The 23,516-nt window shown below is 31.6% G+C and overlaps 2 protein-coding genes across 3 annotated transcripts; both read left to right on the top strand.

Annotated features, from left to right (window-relative positions):
* The first annotated feature begins 6,800 nt into the window (after nucleotides 1–6,800).
* Nucleotides 6,801–11,928, top strand: LOC138891481 (uncharacterized). Of its 2 annotated transcripts, XM_070174785.1 has the most exons (9): nucleotides 6,801–7,047; nucleotides 7,989–8,111; nucleotides 8,864–9,111; nucleotides 9,232–9,441; nucleotides 9,899–9,991; nucleotides 10,832–10,939; nucleotides 11,020–11,390; nucleotides 11,475–11,508; nucleotides 11,700–11,928. In XM_070174785.1, exons 2-8 carry the CDS (start codon nucleotides 8,003–8,005, stop codon nucleotides 11,482–11,484), a joined length of 1,149 nt encoding a protein of 382 aa, XP_070030886.1. In that variant the 5' UTR covers nucleotides 6,801–7,047; nucleotides 7,989–8,002; the 3' UTR covers nucleotides 11,485–11,508; nucleotides 11,700–11,928. The 2 variants fall into 2 exon arrangements, with proteins under 2 accessions (XP_070030886.1, XP_070030885.1); XM_070174784.1 differs by lacking the exon at nucleotides 11,475–11,508.
* An 8,407-nt stretch (nucleotides 11,929–20,335) lies between these two features.
* Nucleotides 20,336–22,746, top strand: LOC104116459 (ABC transporter G family member 5). The gene has a single exon (XM_009627318.4). The coding sequence runs from the start codon at nucleotides 20,523–20,525 to the stop codon at nucleotides 22,428–22,430; it is 1,908 nt and encodes a 635-aa protein (XP_009625613.1). The 5' UTR covers nucleotides 20,336–20,522; the 3' UTR covers nucleotides 22,431–22,746.
* Nucleotides 22,747–23,516: the final 770 nt, after the last annotated feature.

The raw sequence follows: 23,516 nt of genomic DNA, 5'->3' as shown, positions 1-23,516 counted from the left end.
AAAGGACAGTTTTGCTTGTCTTTCAACAAGCAAATCAGTATTTTTAAATTTAAAAAAAAAAATGTTTTGCAAAAGATAGATGTAAATTGCTAACCTATAAATGCCACTTGTCAATATTTAGGAAAAGCCAAATTCAAACAAATTAACTAGTGCGGTTTACTTTAGTGGTTGTTCATATTGACCATCAACTAATTAATACATATTGATCTAGATTTGAATCGTGTTAAATAAATGAAAAGGGGGATTAATCCTATGAAGATGGGGCAAAATCAAGAGAAACTATTAATCATAATGAGTTTTTGTAGAACCATTCATGATACCTCGATTCCCAAATATATGTTTTGATCTGAATTTTAAACATGGATTAATTGAACTTGTTTGACTTAGTTAATTTGAGTCGTTAAGCTTGGTTTTTCGGTCCACTTTAATTTATTTATTTATTTTTTTTTATGGTCCACAATATTTGATTTTTTCAGATATCAAGAACAAATTAATTTCTTTTTTTCAAAGTTGCCCTTGAAATAAATAGTCTAGGAGTGCTTGTTATATTTCCAATGAACAAATTAAGGTTAATACGGTCAATTTTATTTTTAATTAAATTTAAAAAGTGGACTACTTAATGTGTAAAAATAACCAAAAGAAACAATTAAAATAGACAAGAGAGAGTATCAAATTGTAGTTTTTTTTTGTTTGGTGAAGTGAGTCCACTATATATGCCGGTCACAGTCCCTAATTGGAATCATATCGTGCATCTATGTCAAGTCAAAACATAACAGCCTTAACAACTCAAGTGGATGAGAGTAAGAAGTTTAACTCATTCTTTGACTTTGACCAAGTGGGAATTAATGGGAGAATTAAGGACAAAGAGAAACAAAATCTGATTATATGTATATTTGACACAATCTATATACTTTTCTTAAATGCAGATGAAACTTGACTTATAAATAGCATCATTTTTGCCATTTTTTTTAATAGTCAAATCAAAAGTAATACCTTTAGTTTATAAAGCAGAATAGAAAAAGGAAAAAGAAAATACAACCATGAATCTCAAAAGGGTGTTTGTATTTGCAATCTTTTTCATGTATATGACAGTAGCAAATGTTGAAGCTAATGTAGATGAAAGTAAAATATGTTGTAAAGCACTATGCAGACTTACATGTCTAACTTCTGTTGAACCTGTTTTCTGTTCTCACCCTTGCTTGAAAAGATGCAAAATTCCTAGCATTTATGAAGCTATGATTCACAACACTAGTTGTTATGAGCAGTGCTCCAACATTACCGCAGGTATCTCTCTCATTTTCTTCGCAAAATTATGTTATTTCAAAGACGGATTCAAAATTTCAATTTATTGTTTGAGACTTTATTAGAATACTTCGCCAAGTTTTGTATTAAAAAAAAGGAGGAAGAAGAACGCTCATCTTTCATTTGGAACGCTAATCTTCAAGGCTTGTGTTACTAAAACCATTAAAAAAAAATTGAACCCATAAATCAAAAAGTAATTAATATTTATGTTATTTAATAACTTTTTACATATATATATATATATATATATATATATATATATATATGGTGTAAGAAAATTTATTCGAACTCATTCTCAAGACTATAGGTCTAATATTCGTGTGTTTTCATACCTCGTGCCATAATACTATTGTAGCTTTACTCCTTGAATACTTAATTGTAATTGGTTTTTATTATGAACAACGTATCGTCTCTAATTGTGATGGAAATTAATTAATTGAATTCCTGTCACAGGCTATAGCCTTAGTTTAAGCCACACTTTTGGCTAGCTTGTTTATTTTACTTAATTATCTATACATAATTATAAAACTAATTATCACTACTCATTTAATTGCTTAGCATAACTATATTTATCAATTGTATAGGATTAGGCTCCAATCTTTCCCATTTTTTCCACTCCTCTCAAAGAATTTATAGACCTTGTCTTTGTCTCCTGTTAGAACACGATAACTCATGTTATATTCATTTGCTTGAATGCTGCAATTTCAAGTTTGTGTACGCAATTAAAAATTTGTTGTTTTACAACATCAATAACTGAAGCTCAAGCTCATAGACTCCAGGGAACAAATTCAAGAAATTGCACTTTAGATATTGTAGAGAAGACCTCAATCACTTCATTGAAAATAATAAACCTAATCAAAATCCTTTAAATCTTCATTAACAACTATCAAAAAATTTCGAAACTTTGAATTTGAAAATCGGATTTTTGAAAATTATTATTGTGTGAATTGGGTGTTGTTTCAAATGATTGGGATATCCTTTGGAGTTTATATATTAATTTGAGGGAGTTTGCTGAATATTAGAGTTGGTTTTAATTAAAATTTTAGATTGAAACTCGAAAAGGAATACAAGATACATACATGATACAACAACACAGTTGTATGCAGGTTGTATTAAAGTGTATGTAAGTTGTATATCTTAACCGAATTTGTATATAACAAATTTTATATGCAAGTTATATGTAAGTTGTATGTTGTCATTGGATTCTATAAATTAAAAATTTATATGTAAATTGTATGTATATTGTATATCTTGATTGAAATTGTGTATATTTTATTTTTTTAAAGCTTTAGCTACGCTAAATAGATAAACATTGTTCTAATTCTGTACCTATAGGAAAAATCCGTTTTAAGTATATGCATTAAAGTCATGCTAACTCCTGTACTGCAATGATGAAATGTATGGCTTTAGTGCATGTACTACACGAATTAGCATAAGGGATTTTTTCTTATATGCACAAAATTAGAACTATATTTATATAAATGAATGTACTAACAAATCCTTTAATTTGATTGCAGATGAAAAGAAAATGGAAGACTGCTTCGACGCTTGCACAACAAAATATTACAAGTCGAAAAAACTTGGAAATTAATGTTATTTGCATCATCCGGCCAACTTCAAGACTATATGTTATCGTGAAGAACTATATTTCCTTCTAATTAGTGAAATGATTTTACGTTTTAATACTCTAATTATGACCATATGTAATATAAGTATTGTTGGATGTGATTATCGTTTTAAATCACTGCGACATTAATTAATGAAAGTTAATAGATGATATGTTTAAGAAAAATAGTTTAAGCGGGAAAGTATAAATTTAGCATGGCACACGGATAGATAAATGATTTACTGGTAAAAGTTCGTTAATTTAATTACTATTCTTCACTAGATACCGTAAGGTTCAAGACAGATCTGTTCATAATCGAGAAGCTAAAAATAAATACATTTTGCATCTCTACTATTCAAAAAGGCTCACATCTTTTTCTCTATTAACTATCGGGACAAAAAAACCCTCGATGTTACCTAACAGTCCTGAAATACTGATCCCAAACTAATAGCAGAAGAAAAAAGCTTTGACACTACTTTTATGAGGATGGCATAACACGTGGAATTTTTTGTCTAACTCAATTATCTTCTCCCCTTATTTGGATCATAATACTCTTTAATATTAAGGATATACAATAAGGAGAGAGGATAATTGAGTTAGAGACAATTTTGTTCAATTAGAAAGACATACCATCCGTCCTTTAATTCTCTGACTAAGTTGGAATTGCAGGGAGAGCTATAGCTTCGGACGAAGATTAACGATTTGACATTATCAATTAAAGAAAAGATCTTGAAGCTCGACTGATTAGAAAGTAGGTCTTTGTAAGAATAGTGTAAACATCACAGATCCTGGTCCTCGGGAACAAGAGTCTGAGTTCAACAACAAAATCCACGTGGAGAAAATGTCAGGGGTTTTTTCACGTTGAGGACATTAGTGGAGAGGGGTATTTTGAACCTTTAAAGTAAAGACGCAGTTTGTAGAGTAGTAATTTGATCCCAAACTCATTTAATTCGCCTAACCCGTCCAAGGTTGGGCTGGTTATTCACTAGGGACGACTTAAGGATAAGACAAATGAAGCCATTGCCTTAGGCCCTCAAAATATTAAGGGCCCCAATTTTAAGTACTACTATGTATCACATATATTTTATGTAATTATTATTAATAAAATATTTTTAAAGTTTTAATTAAATTTATATAGTTGAGTGATAAATAACGATAAATTTCTCTCATTTAATTAAATGATGTATTTACCTTCGTTATCAAATCGAATTATTTCTCCTAAAAGGAAACTCATGTATTGGCTATTTCCACTACAACAAATGTGATATTTAGCTACAAAACTTTTAGCCACGACATAAAATTCGTCACTAATTATTCACTTTTCGTGACGAAAATTATGTTTCGTGTTTAGATACATAATCCGCATACTTTTAGTGACGAAACATATAATTTCGTAGTAAAAGTTTTTGTCCGCTAAAGTTTCCCACCAAAAATAACTTGGCGCCATTATTTAATAACATTAGCCACGAATTTTATATTATTGGTGACATATTATTTTGTCACTAATGATGCACCCAATTTGTGACAAATCATAATTTGTCTTAAAATTAGTAACACTTTGGACACGAAAACAATTCGTCACAAAAAATGCGTTATTACAATAGTGACAAAATAAAATTTGTAGATAAACATGGTAAAGTTTAGCTACAAAAGTTTATAATTTATTATGACATTAGTTTTTGTCGCTAATAGTGCGAACAAATAGTGACAATTATTTAATTGTCTCTATTTAACCTACAATTTAGTCACAACAAAATTTTTGTCACGAAAAATATAATTTTTAAATGGCTACAACTTGAATTTTGTAGTTGAATAGTGCAATTATTGGCGACAAAAAAAAATTATAGTTAAAAACTAAAAGATATAGTTTTGTTCACGTATGATACATAAAATTACTTTATGGCTAATTAACCTTATGACTGAAGCACCCACCTTGAAAAATTATCAAGTTGGAGAAACTTGAATCTCATTTTATAAAGTTTTATTATGAAGTCTATATGACCTGCAAAATTGAAAGAACTCAAATCAAAACTATATGCATTTTGATTCAATTGCCATGTCTAACTTTAGAAAATAGAAAACCAAAAACCCAAATTAAAATTTAATAGAACCCAAGGAACACTTGCTGCTACAAAAATTTAGCTTCCACTTCAAAATTTCTTGAGATTAGAAGGTTAGTACCCTAAATGACCCTCCTTTATTTACCAATTTAATCTTATATCTTGCTCATCATTTTATTATAAATAAAAGTAAATAGCACACTTCTTTAGCTCACTAATCACAATTAATAAGTCTATCCTTGCATGAATGCTTGTTAGGCTAACTAACCTTGAGACGCCAAAACACAAATATCAAAACACAACAAAAATTAGAACTATATCCGTCAATAAACATGCATAACACAAACTCAATTTACTCTGAACTATTATTATTAGACTATATTGTTGACATATCATGTGATAAAATAAATAAAATGCCTGAAAACATCACGATACTCTGAATAAAAAAAGTTACAAATTAAGTTGTCAAAACCATCAAGAGTCTCAACAAATCTGCAAATACTTTATCATACACATGACTAACAAAAGGCATCTCAACATAAGGAGTTTACAAGACTATTACAACAGTTAGAGCTAACAAGAGTCATATGCCTACTGCTAAGCTGTATTCTAACAAAATAAGATAGAGAACAAGAATTTCAATAATGTTGTCTCATTTGGCAGAGAAGCCTCTTCCATCTATGGATCTATGGATCGTGTCGCACGTCCCTCGGCAGTGTACACGACACTCTAGATCGGGCCATACGACCTCAGCATAAATCGTGCTTAATAATAATTTCACGATACTTGGCAGTTTATTGCAGCTTGTAAAGCTATTTGATAAATTAAAAATTTATTGAAATTGAATTGCAGTTTGTAAAGCTATTTGATAAATTGGAAAATTTATTGAAATTGAATGATTTAATTAATATATTGGAAATTGTTGCATTTGAAGGATTTTTATTATTTCTGCTACTTAAATAAAACTATTGTTAACTTTGTGAATTATGCTGATTTGAATAATTATAATTTATTTTATTAATTATTGTTGACCCTTAGTGAGTGTCAAAGTCGGCCATCTCGTCTCTCCCACTTTGAGATTTGGCTTGATACTTACTGGGTACACGTTGTTTACGTACTCATACTACACTTGCTGTACTTTTTTGTGCAGGATCTAAGACAGATACTAGGGTAAATTTTATTTGGTGTCTTATTATTTTTCTTGAATTTAAATTTTATCGATGTATGTTTAATTTATTAATTTAACATGGAATAAATTCTACAAACCAAAATAGAATATAAACTATACTATAAGTGCAAAAATTAAGCTACGAACCAAGAGCGCAAAAATCAATGTGTAATGTAAATTTTTATGTAGTTATAATTTTTAAATAGGTATTTATATAATTAATCTGGTTTGACCTTTTCGATTAAGTTTTTATTAAAATCAAATAATTAAATTTTATATGTTCTTAAAACTAAAAAATTAAAATCGAATAAAGAATGTAGATTGTTTTCTCCGATTTGATCCGTTTTCTGTTTAGTTCAATTTCTCGTGAACACCCTTTGTTTAACTTTTTATTTTATGCCAAGATAGTTAAATCAATTTTTGAAATAATTATTTTGAATATTGTATTATTGTAGTATATATTTCATATAATTTGTTTATAACATAAAGTCATCCAAAATTGGGATAAGTTCTAAAATAAAGTTTCATTTTAGTATTATTTTCACAAGTTAAAGTTTCTTTTTACTATTGTTTCCCATAAGTTGGTTGTAGACAGTATTATATCCGCTGGAGAGAGAGATAAAGGTGAGGGTTATAAGAAAGTTTGGGTAAAGCCACTTCTCCACTTCCTAATTTTTTGGATAATCTTCTTCCTTGGCATGATAACTCTCCAACCTCGTCCATACCCACCAAACTCGTCGATACCCACCAAATAGAATTCCACAAGACTGTAAAATGGAGAAAGAAACCGTCTTTTGGCGCTGGATTTTGGGATTTTTGGCTCCAAACGAATTTCAGGATAACCACTATATATATATGAGAAAAATTACTGGAAAAAATACATTGCAAAGTAAAGCAAAATTTCTGAACAGGTATGTATCATTCCACCTACTCTATGTTTGAATAAGATTCAATAGATTGTAATTTGCCACAATCATATAATGAATTAATAATTCATTAATTATTTGTGGCATAGACATTGATATGCCTTTATTTTATCTCATATGATCAATCTAGACGAGAATAAATCAATTGGAAGATTTTGAAACAGAAACTCTCTAATTTACTGTGTATATTTATAATTTTTAATTTACTGTGTATATTTAGAGTTTTGCAAGGTGTGTATTTTTACAGTTGGTGTGTGGTATACAACTAGTGAAGCATGTCTCTACTGAAGGGGAAATATTAGGGATTATCAGAGTAGGCATCTATTTTGTGTATATATATATATATATATATTGAATTTTGCTGTCTGGTTTTTAGGGAAGAGTGGAGAGTGGATGGATTGTGGAAATATGGTATTAAAGCTTCTGTTTGAGTCAAATCATGCTTCTTGGTGGCCCTTAGGAATTTGTTTGATCGGATAATGGCACTTTAAATTTAGATGAACTGAACCAAAGTGTTTTAATGTGAACATTATGTAGGGTAATTTATATTTTTTGTTGAAATCAGTAAACATTTCTTCACTAGGCTCAATCTTTGTTAGACACACAACTTCTTTTAACTTTGCTGCATATATAAGTTTTTGAAAACATAGTTTATGTGCCTTCAAATTTAAAAATTTCCTGCATAAATAGATCTTTGGTATGTTATACTAATTACTTAAGTTGGCTAGTGATGCTTCAATAGTTCAATAAGTATTAGGAGAAGAAGACAGTAAACTCTTATTAGGAAATGATAGGCATCAGGCTTTCCAGATTGATGATTTATGTTCTTTTTGAATTTTCCTTTAGTTATTTCTAACTTTTGGTTTGTTAAACTAATATATTTTACATCTAATGAATATACTAAAATTATATAGTATGTTTGGTAGAATTCTACAAATCAATGGCACCGGGCGGACGTGTCTCTAGACAAACCACAATTATAGGTGCTTCCACTCAAGCAAGCCTATCATCTGATCCATCAAATAGTAATAATCTTATTCCTAATACAGGTAATACGTACCTTTTATTATATTGACTAGGAGTATATCTATTAGTTATTGTTTGTTCTCCTTTTTTCTGATGCTTATTGCTCATTGTTGTCAGAATACTCCTATTTTTTGTTGTTTACTCTTATGGATCCTTTTTTTTTTGGCTTGTGCAGTGCATTCCATATTGTTTTTCTATATGCATCAACTATATCCTGCATTTTCTAATTCAGACTTTTGGTAGTATTATTTTTACTGAAACCTTTGCTGTAAAATTGAAGTAATTTCTTATGGTTGGGTCAATTCCATTGCAATTCGAAGGTATATTGGGGATTTTCATTTCTGTGGAAGTCATTATCTGATAAATTACATTGCACCCATTCTTTCTTACTGGTTTTAGTAGATACTAAGGGTAGCCAAGAACTACACACCTACTGCAATATTATTCTTGAGTTTAACTTTATAAAACAAACGGATTGTCTTTAAAACAGGGGATACAAACAAAGTTTCTGATTGTCGCCCAATAAGAAGTTGCAACAAATTCTTACTTTCCTCGACTGGAAAGAAATAGCTATCTTTATATTCCAGCATCTAGGATTCTTTTGTGTTCAAGTTGGAACCAAATATATTAACATTTGAAACATTCATTTATGTTAAACTTGTAACAATAGAGTTTTCATTTGTAGCATAGCAATTAATTACTAATATATATACATGGTTACCATTTCTGAATTTTTAGCAAGTATTTTAAACTAACTTTAACATTTTAAAATCAGATGATTCAACTAGAATCAAGAAAGGTCGTGGAAGGACAATGGGAAAAGGTCTTGAGAAAATGAAGAAGTCTATAGGAAGAAAGATGGTTATAGACATCCCAGTTGGTAAAGGAAGGCCAGTTGAGGCAATTCCATCAGCAAAGCTATCAAATGAGTTAGGAATTATTGCTCGCAACTTTCTTTCGCTTCCAAACAGGTGGAAGGAACTCACAAGAGAGGATAAGGATGCAGCATTAATTAGATGCCATGTAAGGATTCTATATTTTGGTACATTTTATTACATTTTAAATATGTTAGTTTTCAATCTTTTACAAGCAAAGGGAATTTTGATTGTTTTGTGAGTGTCTTCAAAACTTCTCATTTTGCAGGAGAAGTTTGAAATTAACTTGGACGAGCATTACACCAAAGATAGCTGTGAGGATATTCTGAAAAATAGAAGTCGACAATGGCGCTACAAATTAAAAAAGCTATTTGAATGTGCAAGCTCTGAGGAAGAGGCTCGTAAAATTGAAGTGCCAGAGTTGACCCCGGAAAATTGGAATAGGCTCTGTGACATGTGGGCGAATCCAGAGCATAAGGTAATTTCTATTCATATTTATCTCGTCGTAATTTTTTCTAGCAAACAACATTCACGATTTCTCAAAGAAAAATATAATTTAAGTAATTAAGTATACAAACGAACAAAATGTACAGAAGATATTTTCAGTAACATATTTTTTTCTTCTTTGTAGCTGCAACATTCAGTCATGGATGATATGGCTTACATTGATATGAGTAGTCCCTTCAAAAATTTGCATTTACAGAAGATACAAATAAGAGAGAGAAAATAAACTGGAAGTAAAAAAAGAGAAAAAAGGATCCTTTAAATGCCTCTGTAAAATGCAACCTTTGAGAAGAGCTTGATGTGGTTCTTTAGTTTCTGTCCACTCTTTTCTGCTAACATCCGAGAACTTATAGTGCGAAATGATAATAAGCTTTAGCATCATATTTGTGTCATTATAATTTTATTTACTTATATTTATATATTCTTTGTAGAGACGATGCGGGATAAACAAGGTCAATCGAACAAAGTTAAAATCTAATCATTTCATGGGGTCAAGAGCTTTTGTAGCTGCTCGTGCTGAAATTGTAAGTTATACTATTTTTACTTTTTGTAACTTTTCCAATCCCTTTGCTTGGTAGGCGAAGAGTGAATTCTCAAGGGACATTTTTAATATTCAAAATGGTGAAAAGAAAAGAAAAAAAGGCCAATGAGTTTGGTATACTTCTAATTCTACTTGACAGATACTTTTAAGTATTGTCATTTTTCATTCATAATTCAAATCATAACTTCAATTCTTTGTCTTCTTAAAAGAGAAAGAAAAGGACACTATTTAGTTTATGTTTAATATAAAAGTTAGTATTGTTATTTGTCTCCTTTCTATCATTTTTCCTACTGATTTTTTGCCATTTGTTCTTCAAATATATACGTGTTAATAGATGAATAGATGAGTGTTAGTCACTGGTTTTTAATTAACTTTTAGTACCTCAGGGAGATATAAATTTGTATAGCCTTAATAAAACTTCATGGAGGGTATAACTGTAAGTTTTCCCTGCTTGTGAAAGCTTATGAAATTACAAGTCACATACATATACTTTTATATCTCTGTTTAAGGGAACAAGAGTCTTTTTCAACTTTTGATTAAGCATAACACTACTTTTATATTTCTGTTTAAGGGAACAAGAGTCTATATCTCTACTAACTTACGTATGACTTCTGTTAACTCACAAAACTAGTTTTCAATTTTCCATTATACAATGGATAGTTGCATAATATAAAGAACCACGATCCTATTAGACAATACATTCCTTACCTTTTGTTGAACCTGTAATCTAATCATGTTAATGTGGTTGTGGTTCAATCACCCTCCACATTCATTACTAAGATGATATTTTAGTAATATTTCATATTATTTTCATATTGTGTAGGGTGTGAATGAACATGGAGGAGTAGAGCCAAATAGGATTGAGTTCTACAAAAGCACCCATTACTCGAGTGAAAAAGGATGGTCATCTCCAGAGGCTGAGACTAACTATGTAAGTAATATTTTAGTAACATGTCACATGTATTCATTCTATCTTATCATTAATTTAATTGATGTAATATTTTTATGTAGAACAAAATGAGAGACTTGAGAGCTCGGTCTGTTTCTGAACAGAATCCAATGACTATTGATGAAATTGCTGATAATGTACTTGGTACAAGGTCGGGATATATTAAAGGCCTTGGCTATGGTCCAAAGCCTAATACAACTACATCAACAAAAAGAAGGACAGCAGAATTAGAGGACTCTCTTAGGAGGGCAAAAGAGGATGCTGCTACTGCCCAACATGGTTTACAAGAACGTTTGAATGCAGCTGAAACTGAGGTAGCAAATCAGCAGATACAGATACAAACATTAACTTCTGAGTTGGGTACTGTACGGGCACGCCAAGAGGAGATATTAAACCAAATGCAGCGTCATTTTATTGGCTCATCACCATCAAGGTTAGAAGTACTACATCTTTAAATGATAAATTCAATTATAATTCTTTTAGCATCTAAGTTCGAATGCTTTTTTTTATGATACAGCGAAGATTAAGCTCCACAAGATTATCAACTTTGGGTACACTAAACTTCACACTATTTATTTTTTGCTCATTTTTATTTTTTTGTATCACAATTCAGTTATTTGTTTCACCAATTAAACTCTACGTTTAACAAGAAGTCGTAGTTTATACCAATTATATTTTATTTATACCATGATACCATAAAGTATTAAATTAAATCTTAATTTTGTCTCTATCTTTTATACAGGTATATGAAGGTAAATATTGGATCAAGACTAATTGCAAGTGAAGTGTCATTCCATTCCTCCACTTCTCAGTTCTAGCTTAGGAGTAATATTTAGTATATCTCAATTCTCAGTTAGACTTTTATGTTGGACAGATTTACTTTAATTATGTTTCTTTTAATTTATGGAGCTTTTATCTCAATATAGTTTTAATCGTAGTTGTATGATCAATGGTGAATATTTTTGTTATTACCTTTGATTGTTTTTAGTTTTCTGTTATTACCTTGATTGTTTTATTATGTTATTTCAAATTCGTATAACGCCAATCTAAAGCAAATACGAATATAAACATCATCAAACATTTGTTATTAGTGACAAAAAAGTTCACTTATGTATAGTTTTTAGGAATATCACATTTTCGTCATGAAACAAATTAAGTTCGTCATAAATTCACTATATTTAGTGACAAAAATAATGTCCCAAAATCATCTTTTTATTGACTACGAATCAACTTTGTATTTTTCGACGATTTTAATTGTCACTAATCATGACAATTTATAGTGACAAATTTTTTTTGTCGATAAATTTTTTTTTTTAGTGACGAAATGATAGTTTTAACTACAAAATTATAATTGTCACTAATTATATATTTAGGGACAAAATATTTTTTTGTGGATAAAAGGTAGTCTTTAGTGACAAAATTACGGTTTTTCAACTACGAAACACACATAGCTTTAGAGACATTTGACGTCGTCACCAATTAAACTAAATATTTAGCGACGAGCCACTTTCGTCGACATTAATGCATTTTTAGTGACGAAATCATACTATTAAGTACAATTTTTTGTACTTTTTATGACAAATAAATCCGTCATAAATATTACGTATTTGGGGACGAAAAAAGATTTCGTCTTTAATATATCATTATTTGGCGACGAAACATAAAGTTGCCTTTGTATATTATTAGTGACGGTGTTTTAGAGACGAAATATTGACAAAAAATTTTTTGTCACAAAAAATCTTTAGTGACGAAAAGTGAATCATAGGTGACAAAATAATTCATCACTGATAATCAAATTTGTTGTAGTGTTCTTTTCACCATATTTTATTGATCCATCTATTAGAAAGTTCCAGCATAATATACTAGAGATTGGAGCATCTGTGTATGAATTTCCAACATATTATGCTGGACCAGTATATTATGCTGGAATATTTTTCGAATTTTGAACAGTGTTTTCGTTCAGATTATCTTTACATGAAAAGTAGCTAAATTTCGATTACTTTTGAAACTGTGGCTATTTTTCAATTATCACTTGTAAATCTGGCTATTTTTGAATTTTACCCTCATTTATTGACTCGGCCTATTTTGACCCGCTTAAAATCAATCCAACCCGTCCATTTGATACCGCTAGGCGGAGGCTATTTTGTCATAATAGTATAACAGAGCCAAAATTAAATATTTTCAAATAGTAGATTGGCAAAATTGAAACAATATAAATCAACTATACAAGCTATGCTAAAAAAAGAGAAAACCTTTTTAAAATCTTTAGCAGAAATCATCAGAAGCACCTGAAGTATATATATCCTACTATGAATAAGGGGCAGTTGAGGAGCTTGGGGTCGCAGGGTTATTTTGGGAAATTGCAGTTATTTTATGCTTTACTATGTTGTACTAAGTGCTACATTGTCTGTATATTTTTCTTGTGGTCCCTACCTGAACTATTTTTGCTGAACAAGCGGCAACTTTAAATGGTCATTTGCTAATCACGTGGATCCCTCAATAGTTCATAGCATCTTTTTAATTTTTTCCTGCCACGTTTACCGCTTATACCCCCAACCCTCTTTTTCCTTGTATTCTTCCGTCTAAAACAATTTCAGTATCATTTTCACTGCAAAAATTTATATTATTTGTAGTTATAAACAATGTATTGTTAAGTCTCAGAATCCAAATTCATTTCTATGTTCTTTGAAAAGCTTTTCATAATGCCTTCGATTTTCTTTTTTGAATTTAATATTTTAAATTAATATTTTTACTATCCGAACCTATTTCTCACGTAAAAAAGATCACCTTGTTAACTTTTAAATTTCAAAGTATTATCCATTCAAATTTAAGGTCAATTTTGTTTGAGTAAAGAAAATAACAGTATACGAATCTAATATAGTGGAGATAATATAAAATATTTATACAGTAAAAAAAATAGTTTTTTCTTAACAATAGATTAATATAAAAAAATACAACTGCATACAAACCTAATATTGTAAAAGTAATACAAGATGTTCATTTCCAAAGAAGCAAATATTTTTTATTCAATAATTTTTAAGAAAAGTAAAATGAATTAGGTAAACACAATGATATGAAGATTAAATTTTGAAATAAACAATAAGTAGCCAATGATATTACTGTAATATTATTGGAAGTATAAGCTATTTTACAATGATGTTAACGATAGATTCTCTAACAAAGTAGAAGAAGATCATATACATTATGCTAATATCATAAAAAAGGAGCAAGGGCTTACTGAATTTTGCAGAAGAATAAAAGAGAGAAAGAAGGAATTAATTGGGATCTAGAGGGAAAAAAAGATAAAAGGATGAAATACTACTTAGGTACCTATCTATAATTATAAGAATATAATTGAATTGAATTATGATATTAATGAAAGGAAATTATTACCATACTGAAAATATAAAATAAAATTAGATATTATGATCATTATATCATGTCATTGTCGTTCTTTGACAAAGAGAATAATACAACTAAATCTCAATATATATTTTAGCCGCATTTTATTAAATATCCTTTTCCCCTTGAAATAAAGTGTCTAACACAAGTTAGTTTATGCATAATCTTGTAGGGTTTGAATTCAATTTTTTTGTAAGCGTTCAATAATATTCGATTAAGATTTAAAAAAATATTCGAAATTGAAATTAAAGAGAGTGTGCATTATGTTTGTACATGAACTTGACTTCAACACTGAAAATTTGTGATTGAAAATCATATTAATTTCGTAACAAAAATTAAAGTAAAATTATTGATTAATTAAAACTATATTAGTTTCTTCATTTGAGCTTGGGCCCATGCACAACACGGACTATCCCTCGCTAGTATCATAGAGAGGAGAATCTTTCATTCTTTTTCTCCTTTGCTTTGCTTTTCATTTGTTCATCGATCTCCACTTTTTAGCTTCATTCCTAACAACAATAAATTAAATTCACTCTAACAAGCTTAATTCATGACTAATATCTATATTAAAATATATTTTAAATTTTGTTGTTCGATCTCTTCAAACTCCAAAAGTAATACTATATTCTTGAAGGATTCGGCATAAAAATAACAATATTTTTTAGGAGTTCGAACAACATAAAATTTTAGAAATTAAAGCATTACAGTACAAATTTTTGATAATTTAATGTTCTAACATCTTCAAGATCCTAAGCTAGCGTTTGACTATATATTCCCAAATTTATTTAAAAAAATCTGATTTGGGTGAAGTTTGGTTTGAAGATGAAAATATGTTTGGACATAATTTTTCAAAACATCTTTCACTTTTTAAAAAAAAACATAAAATGTGACTTATAACCATAAGTTCTAAAAACTATCAAAAATACCCAACAATACCAAACAAACAAAATTGCTAATGATGTATATGCAAAACCTTCATCGATACCATTCAATATCATTATCACAAACCATAGTCTTGAACATAGATAAGTTTGGCACAAAATTATCATTTTTATAATGAACTACATAATACATCATCCTAAAACCATAACCTGATATTTTAATATCAACTGCTAATAACACAAATACTACTCACTATAATTCGTCAAGTTGCAATAATATTACAAGATCCATCAGTCCAAAAGAAAATGATAGTAATTAGCTGGTGGATTAGTTGAGTCATAATAGATGGTGAGCTTTTTTATAAAATACAAAAAAATCGGGGTAATTTTTATAATTGTTAAAAAATCAAACAGTAATATTTTGGACCAAAAACATGTTTAGAGCTAATTTTGGGGTTTAAAAATTTTGTTTTCAAAATCTGCCAAAACATGGGTAAAATCTATAAACAAACATGTTTTGCCAAAAAAAATTAGAAAACAAATTGACAAAATCTATGGCCAAACAACGACTAAGACTTCAACTGATCGAAAAGGAAAAGATCACAGAGTTACATATATGGAGGGACGAGGGTTTAGGGTTTAGGGTCCAGAGGCACTAAGTATTCAACAAATATAACATGTGAAGTTATATAAATTGAGCAACCTCAATTTTCCAAAATACCCCTACGATCCCAAGCTCCGATCTCCTTAGCCGCTTATATTTAGGCAGTAAAGCAAAGTAAAGTAATGCATTAGAAACAGGAGATTTGAAAATTTGTCAAATATTACTTGCCTCAAGTTTTTGTTGAGTACTTTGTCCTACACGCCCCCCCCCCCCCCCCCCCCAAAAAAAAACCCCCCAAAAACACACATCCGTATTATCCTCTAGGTCTGCGGTTGGTCAACTTTGTAATAATCTTAGCTTAATTCAAATAAAAAGTAATCATTTTCTTCTTTTCTTTTCCAATTTCCTTTGAAGGGTGCAATTGACTTATACAATAGGAAGAATCACGGGTTATACATACCAAGTTAAGATTAATAAATGCTACTCCTACCTAAGTCATAGAAGTGTTTCAAATGGGTAACTGTTTCATCTAAATAAATAAATTATTAGAAAAACCATATTTTATGTATTTATTTCAATATGTCTTCTCATATACCAGTTTGATTATTTTTTATTTACTGTGTACGGGGACATTTGTTTTTTAATGAGTAGCGAGAGACTTATATTATAGGACCTCACTACTAAAAAATTGTCAAAAAGCGTCCAACATAACCGACTCGATCGGAATCGAACAAAAACCGACCGATTACTGACCGTTTTCCATTCTTCGAAAAAGGCATGGTCATAATAGGGGAGTGACCGCAGTCGATCGATATTACCGGCCGAAGTCGGTCGGTATTTGTGAATGCATTTTGACCAAGTTATCTACACAGAATAATCATACCGACGAAGTCGGTCGGAATTTTTAAAAATAATTTTTAATTATTTTTAAAATAGCAACTGACGTCAGTCGGAATTTTAATTATTAATTTTTTTAAAATTGTTCATTAAAATATAAAATCAAACATATCGATCGCAGTCGGTCGGAATTATTAAAATATTTAATATTTAAAATCAAAAATTCCGACCGAAGTCAGTTTTTTGGGTATTTTTTTGACAGAATATAACTATTTTATAGCTGCACCACCTGCCAACAATCAATCACCTATAATGGCAGCATTACATTGCTTCCATTCAACCACCACCACCACCACCACCACCAACAACAACAACAATAACAATAACAACTATCAAAACTATATTATTAACAAAACATCATCTCCATCTCCACTAAACTATATTAACAAAACATCATACCCAGCAACAAAATGTTTCATAAGCTAAAAGTTCAAACATCATTCAATGAGTATTTTGTATTGCATTACCTCCATTTTCACTACTAGAAGCTTCATTGTCGGCATGGTTCGAAGGATCACGACAAGAAGGACTAGCATCTGGGGAAGGCTCAAGAGATCGGGGAATGGGGAAAGCACCACTAGCAAGAAGATTGGCCAACTGATCTTGAAAGAGATTAAATTGTTGGTCCCTCTTTTCTAGCTGAACTTGAAGGGTATCAAATTGTCTATCTCTGTTTTGTTCTCTAGCCTTTGTCTCTTCAAGCTCTGTTGTCAACTTTGCGATCTTCTTCTCCATAGACAAGATAGTCGACTTATCAATTGCCTCGCCTTGGGCGGAAGTCCTTATACCTTGCAATCCAGCCTTGTAGCGCCGAAATGATCTCTCTGGAAGATCGTATGCTATCCCTTTTTTAGGACCACCGACAACATCCAACCATATCTTCTGGGCTTCTTCATCTGAAACGGATGGTCGCTCGCCTTGCTCATTCGGTGGCAAGCTCTGAGTGTACTCCTCCACATTAATCTTGTAGCAACCCTTTATTTAGAAGATAGAAAATTATTAACTATATAATATTATAAACATTAATTTCAAGTTATAGTATTTATGAAACTTACATATGTAGTCTCCGACCGGTCCTCGACCCATCTAGTTGGATCTGTCGGTGTCTTCTTCTTCCGGATGTGAGTCTCCATGAAGAACTCATCATGAGTCATCTTCCTCCCATATTTTTTTCCTACAAATATAATAAAATATGTTAACTAAATTAAAATATTTAAATATAATTTGATATATATAGAATTAAATATTTTAAGGAATTACCAAAAGTCTTCTCGCAGTCCCTATGCACCTTGCACCCACACAGTGCAAGGAGCCACCCTTCTCAGATGCTCGAACCTTCTATCCCCGTTCATTCTTCTTCTTGAACTTCTCAGTGGTCCACTGCCTCAGCAGATCCTCCCATATATGCGGTAGAACCCATGAAGGCTTCTTGTTCTTCTTCTGAGCACAATAGAAGGAATCAGATAGTCTCTTACGGTATTTGAACTCAAAATTTCAAGAATGGCACTATTATGCCGGTCCTCCCAGGCACACTTAGTCTGCAAATGAAGTGTGTAATGTTAGATGAAAATATTGATAATATAATACTTAAATAGATAAGAATTGTATTAAAATCTTAAATTGGTTAAAAAATTTCTCCACAAGCTCTGGTGGAAAGTCACTCCAAGTCTCATAGGGTGCATCATACAACCGGCCAAGAGCTTCAGTGATTATCTTTGTAGTCCGATGATTAGGTATGAACCTGCAACATAGCAATTACATTAAATAAACAAGACTAGCTATTACAATTCAGCAAAAATAAAGAAGTAATAAATAAATCTTACCCATTGCCCTCAGGCCTGATGATCATCCTATGATAACGATCATACCGCACTTTTTCTGGATCATCTTCCTCCGATGAATCTAAAGTTTGCGCAGAAGGGGAGGCATCTGGCTCAGTGCTACTATCCCGAAGGCGAAGTCTAGAAATGCTAGGAGACGAATTCCGTGGAGAGGGAGACGGAGTCGCTGATGAAGATGGCTGAAATCTAGAACCCTGCTGCGATCCAGACCCCTGCTGCGATCCGGCTGGCTGAAATCTAAATGGATGTGATCCAGTTGGTGATGAAGCAAATGGAGCAGATGACGGGCGTATCACCACATGGCCCTGTGACTGGTGACTCGATGGACTAATGTAACTATATGCAAGATCATGTGGAGGAAGCGGGGTATAGCCCTGTGGTGGAGAATGGTAAGAATACTGCTGGAAGGGCGAATGGTAAGTATTAACATAACACTACATGTTATAGAACTATACATATTAATGCTATATTAACATATGCAATATTAATATAGGTATACATATATTGTTGTTGTTAAAACTTAAGTATTAACATACTACATCTTATATAACTATACTTTATTTTTAAATGTGTTATAGTAAGTTTTAATAGAATATAATTGAATTTTCAATTGTCCACTGATAAAGTATCCGAGCAAAGTACTAATAAGGTGACCGAGAATAAAACATTCAAGATTATGTATGTGTGTGTATGTATATATATATATATATATATATATATATATATATATATATATATATATATATATATATATATATATATATATATATTTTGTTATATTAAAAAACCAAGCGGGAAAAAAATACTTTCAACTTTTCGACCGATTTCGGTCGGTATAATTAAAATTTTTTAATTAAAACTTATTTTGGTAGATAATATGCAAGTATGACCAGGGTTTGGTCAAAGATTGATCAATTTCCATCCGACATCGGTCGAAATTTTTATTTTTTTATTGTGGGACCACTATTTCCGACCGACGGTGGTCGGTATCTTTGTGAGAAATATTTTCGACGACATTTACGACCAATTTACCTCCTTTCCAACCGCAATCGATCGGTATATTTTTTGACCGATTTCAATCGGTATGCGATGGACGAGTTTTGAGAGTTTTCTAGTAGTGACTCTACCTGCTCATATTACTATGTTAAAGTGTGAAAGATAATAAAAGTTTGTTTTGTCTTAAAATTTAACTTTTAAATGAGACTATCATATTGAAGAAAGTAGGCCAAAACGGCACCACAAAAAGTGATTACAAGGAGACATGTCTTGCCCCAAGTGGTATCTCGCTTGTCATTATAGAAATTTATTCATTTGTTCACCAATTCAAATGTTGATACCGCAAATAAAAAAATTTGCATACATCATACTGCGATGAGACTAACACTATGTTGACAAAATAAAATATCCAAAGCTTCAATCTTGATTATCAATTACTTATCTCTCTAATCTGTACAAAAAATCACTGCAAGTACAACAAGAATCTTTCTCTTTCAATCTCATAAAAAAAACATATTTTTCAATACACTGAATTAAATGTACATATTTTTCGAAGGTGGTGAAGAACGACCTACAAAGGCTATGTAATTGAAGCATCAATAATACACTACTACTATACACCCTATTGAATTGGAGTTCTAGGTTGTCATGCATGCTGACACGTGAACTAATTGCAAAGAACAAGTTCACGTGAAACTATCAAACAAAATTCCTTTGAAACTAGAGGTCATTATATTTTGATAACTTCCAGCCACTAACTGCCAATAGTTCTTGAATCTCATGAGCAAATAGCTGCTTTTCGATTAAAAATATTCAAATACAGAAACTAAGAAGAGCTTATTGAGCACAAAACAAAACTTTAGAAACTTAGAAAAAGAGAGGTAAAAAGGTACACAAAGAACAAAGCAAATCTGTGAGTGGAGGTAGCTAGCTTAACTTCTTCAATGAAGAAACAAGGTTGTGAAATTGAAGCAATAGGAATCAACTACACAATCTATACACAAAAGAGAGAAAACCCTTTTAAAATCTTTAGTAGAAACCATCATCAGAAGTGTTCTAGAGGAGTTCAAGATTTGCATGAAGTGAAGGAATTGGAAAAGGGAAGTACTCCTAAAGTTAGGCATGTGCTTAAGGATGTGAATTGCAGAGCAAAAGCAGGGGAAATTCTAGCCATTGTTGGTCCAAGTGGTGCTGGAAAATCTTCATTTCTAGAGATTTTAGCAGGCAAGATTGAACCACAAAATGGATCTATTTTTGTGAACCAAAAGCCAGTAGATAAAGCTAGGTTCAAGAAAATTTCAGGCTATGTTACTCAAAAGGACACTCTTTTTCCCCTACTAGCTGTTGAAGAAACCTTGAGTTTTAGTGCAAAGCTAAGGCTAAGACTTCCTGCAACAGAATTGAGGTCAAGGGTCAAGTCTTTGATTCAAGAACTTGGCTTAGAACATGTTGCTGAATCCAGGATTGGTGATGATCGAATTCGAGGGATTTCGGGTGGTGAAAGGAGGAGAGTTTCCATTGGAGTTGAATTAATCCATGACCCTGGAGTCCTTATTCTTGATGAGCCAACTTCAGGACTTGATAGTACTTCAGCTTTGCAAATCATTGACATGCTTAAAACCATGGCTGTAACTCGTAGTCGAACGATAATTCTTAGTATTCATCAGCCATGTTACAGGATCATGAAGTTGTTCAATTCAATCCTTCTTTTGGCTAATGGTACAATCTTGCATCATGGAACCATTGAACAGCTTAGTTTAAGGCTGATATTAATGGGGTTGCAGCTTCCCCTTCATGTTAATATCCTGGAATTCGCTATCGAATCGATTGATACAATTCAAAAACAAAACCACACCACTCCTCAATCAGCACTCATGATCAAGAATTCAGGTAAGTTTACTCTCGAGCAACTTTTCCAACAATCTAAACTGATTGATGATGACTTGTCTATGTCTATCCAAGTTGGTAATGATTTCCCAAGTGGTTTTGCCAATTCAAGATTGCAAGAGATTGTGATTCTCACTGTTAGGTTTTGGAAAATCATATACAGATCAAAGGAGCTTTTTGGTTGTAAGACACTCCAAATGTTGGTTTCAGGTCTTGTTTTAGGATCAGTTTTTTACAATCTTGAAGATAATTTAGTTGGAGCACAAGCAAGGGTAGGTCTATTTGCTTTCATCTTGACATATCTGTTGTCAAGCACTACAGAAGCCTTGCCAATATTCTTGCAAGAAAGGGAGATACTAATGAAGGAGACTTCTTGTGGGAGCTATAGAGTTTCCTCCTATGCAATAGCAAATGGCATTGTTTACCTGCCATTTCTGCTAATTCTTGCATTGCTATTCTCAGTTCCATTATACTGGTTGGTTGGTCTAAATAAACAGTTTATGGCATTCATGCACTTTTTGCTCCTCATTTGGCTCATTCTCTACACAGCAAACTCAGTTGTTGTTTGCTGTAGTGCCTTAGTCCCAAACTTCATAATTGGAAACTCATTGGTTTGTGGTATGATGGGATCATGTGCATTGTTCTCTGGATACTTTGTTTCAAAGAATGAGATTCCAAATTATTGGATTGTAATGCACTATATATCATTGTTTAAGTATCCTTTTGAAGGATTCTTGATTAATGAGTTCTCTGGATCTGGAAAGTGCCTACAATACATGTTTGGAATGTGCTTGGCTAGAGGTGATCAAGTGCTTAAAGAGGAAGGATATGGTGGGGAAGAAAGTAGAAGAAAGAATTTGCTTATTATTGTATGTTTCATCTTGCTTTACAGGTTCATTTCTTATGTTATTCTCAGAATTAGATGCTCTCAAGGAGGACTCAAGAACATCCTCATTTCAAGATGACCAAAGCAGGAAATGAAGTCAAGTGTATATACAAGTCACTTTGTGCAAAATATACAAGTTTGTAATATTGACTGTGTATTTTGTCAAAGGGACTTGCACTTTGATTGTTCGTAAGGGTGAGAGATGTTAGATCAAGAAAGTAACAAGAAATCAAAAGGAAATAAACTAGTAGTATCCATTTCTTGAAATGTTTTCATGAGGGGAACCTGCATGAGAACATTATACTAACAAATTACTTGCATTTGCTCTTTTTTGGTTAATTCCTTGGACTGTTCTTTTATCTTTGCAGTTATAATACTTTCAGTAATTTCTATCATTTCTTTTTTTCTTTATTTTTTCGTATAGCGTGGGGCAACGGAGCCATGTTGCCGAAATGTACTGTATATATAAGTGAAAACTTGTTTTTATATGTATATAAATAAATTATTTATTCAAGACAGAAGAGAGCATTCTTTTTTAATTCCCTTGATGAAATAGACTCCACCGCTAAGGTGAAGTGTCTCGAGTAGACCTGTTAAATGGGTCGATCCAACCCGGATCCGAACTCGTTGACCCTTGGCCCGTGGATCCTTAACCGGTCCGAGCCGGTTTACTTTCTTACAGGGGTTGGGCTGAATTTGACCCATTAATCAAAATATGTTAACCTGATCCGGACCAGTAACCCCTTAACCCGGGCCCTAATGGGCTGAGTCCAATTTAATAAATAAATAAAAGTTAAAAACTAATAAATGATAAAAATTTCAAACTTTATATAAATATATGAACTTGAAATTACTACATGTCGTTAAAGCCAATTAGAATACAAATGAAAGAAAAATCATACTTTATTAACATTAAAACTTGAGAAACATATTGAATTTGACTATTTCCGTAACTAATAGTCTAAAACATATGGAATTCGACTATTTCGACAAAACGCCTCATAATATCTGGTACTATATTCTTTCTTTAATGTTTGGATTCAAGTCTTTACCACTTGTCTGAATATATATATGTGAGCTGGTCCGGGCCGGGTGACCCGTGGATCAGCTACCGGTTCAGGTTTGGTCCGGTTCGGTGGGTTAAAATATTATAGCTCAGCCCAGG

The sequence above is a fragment of the Nicotiana tomentosiformis genome, chromosome 5 (assembly GCF_000390325.3).
Source record: "Nicotiana tomentosiformis chromosome 5, ASM39032v3, whole genome shotgun sequence".
NCBI classification, from domain to species: Eukaryota; Viridiplantae; Streptophyta; class Magnoliopsida; order Solanales; family Solanaceae; genus Nicotiana; species Nicotiana tomentosiformis.
Note: the sequence above shows the minus strand (reverse complement) of the source record. Positions and strands in the feature narration are given on the sequence as shown.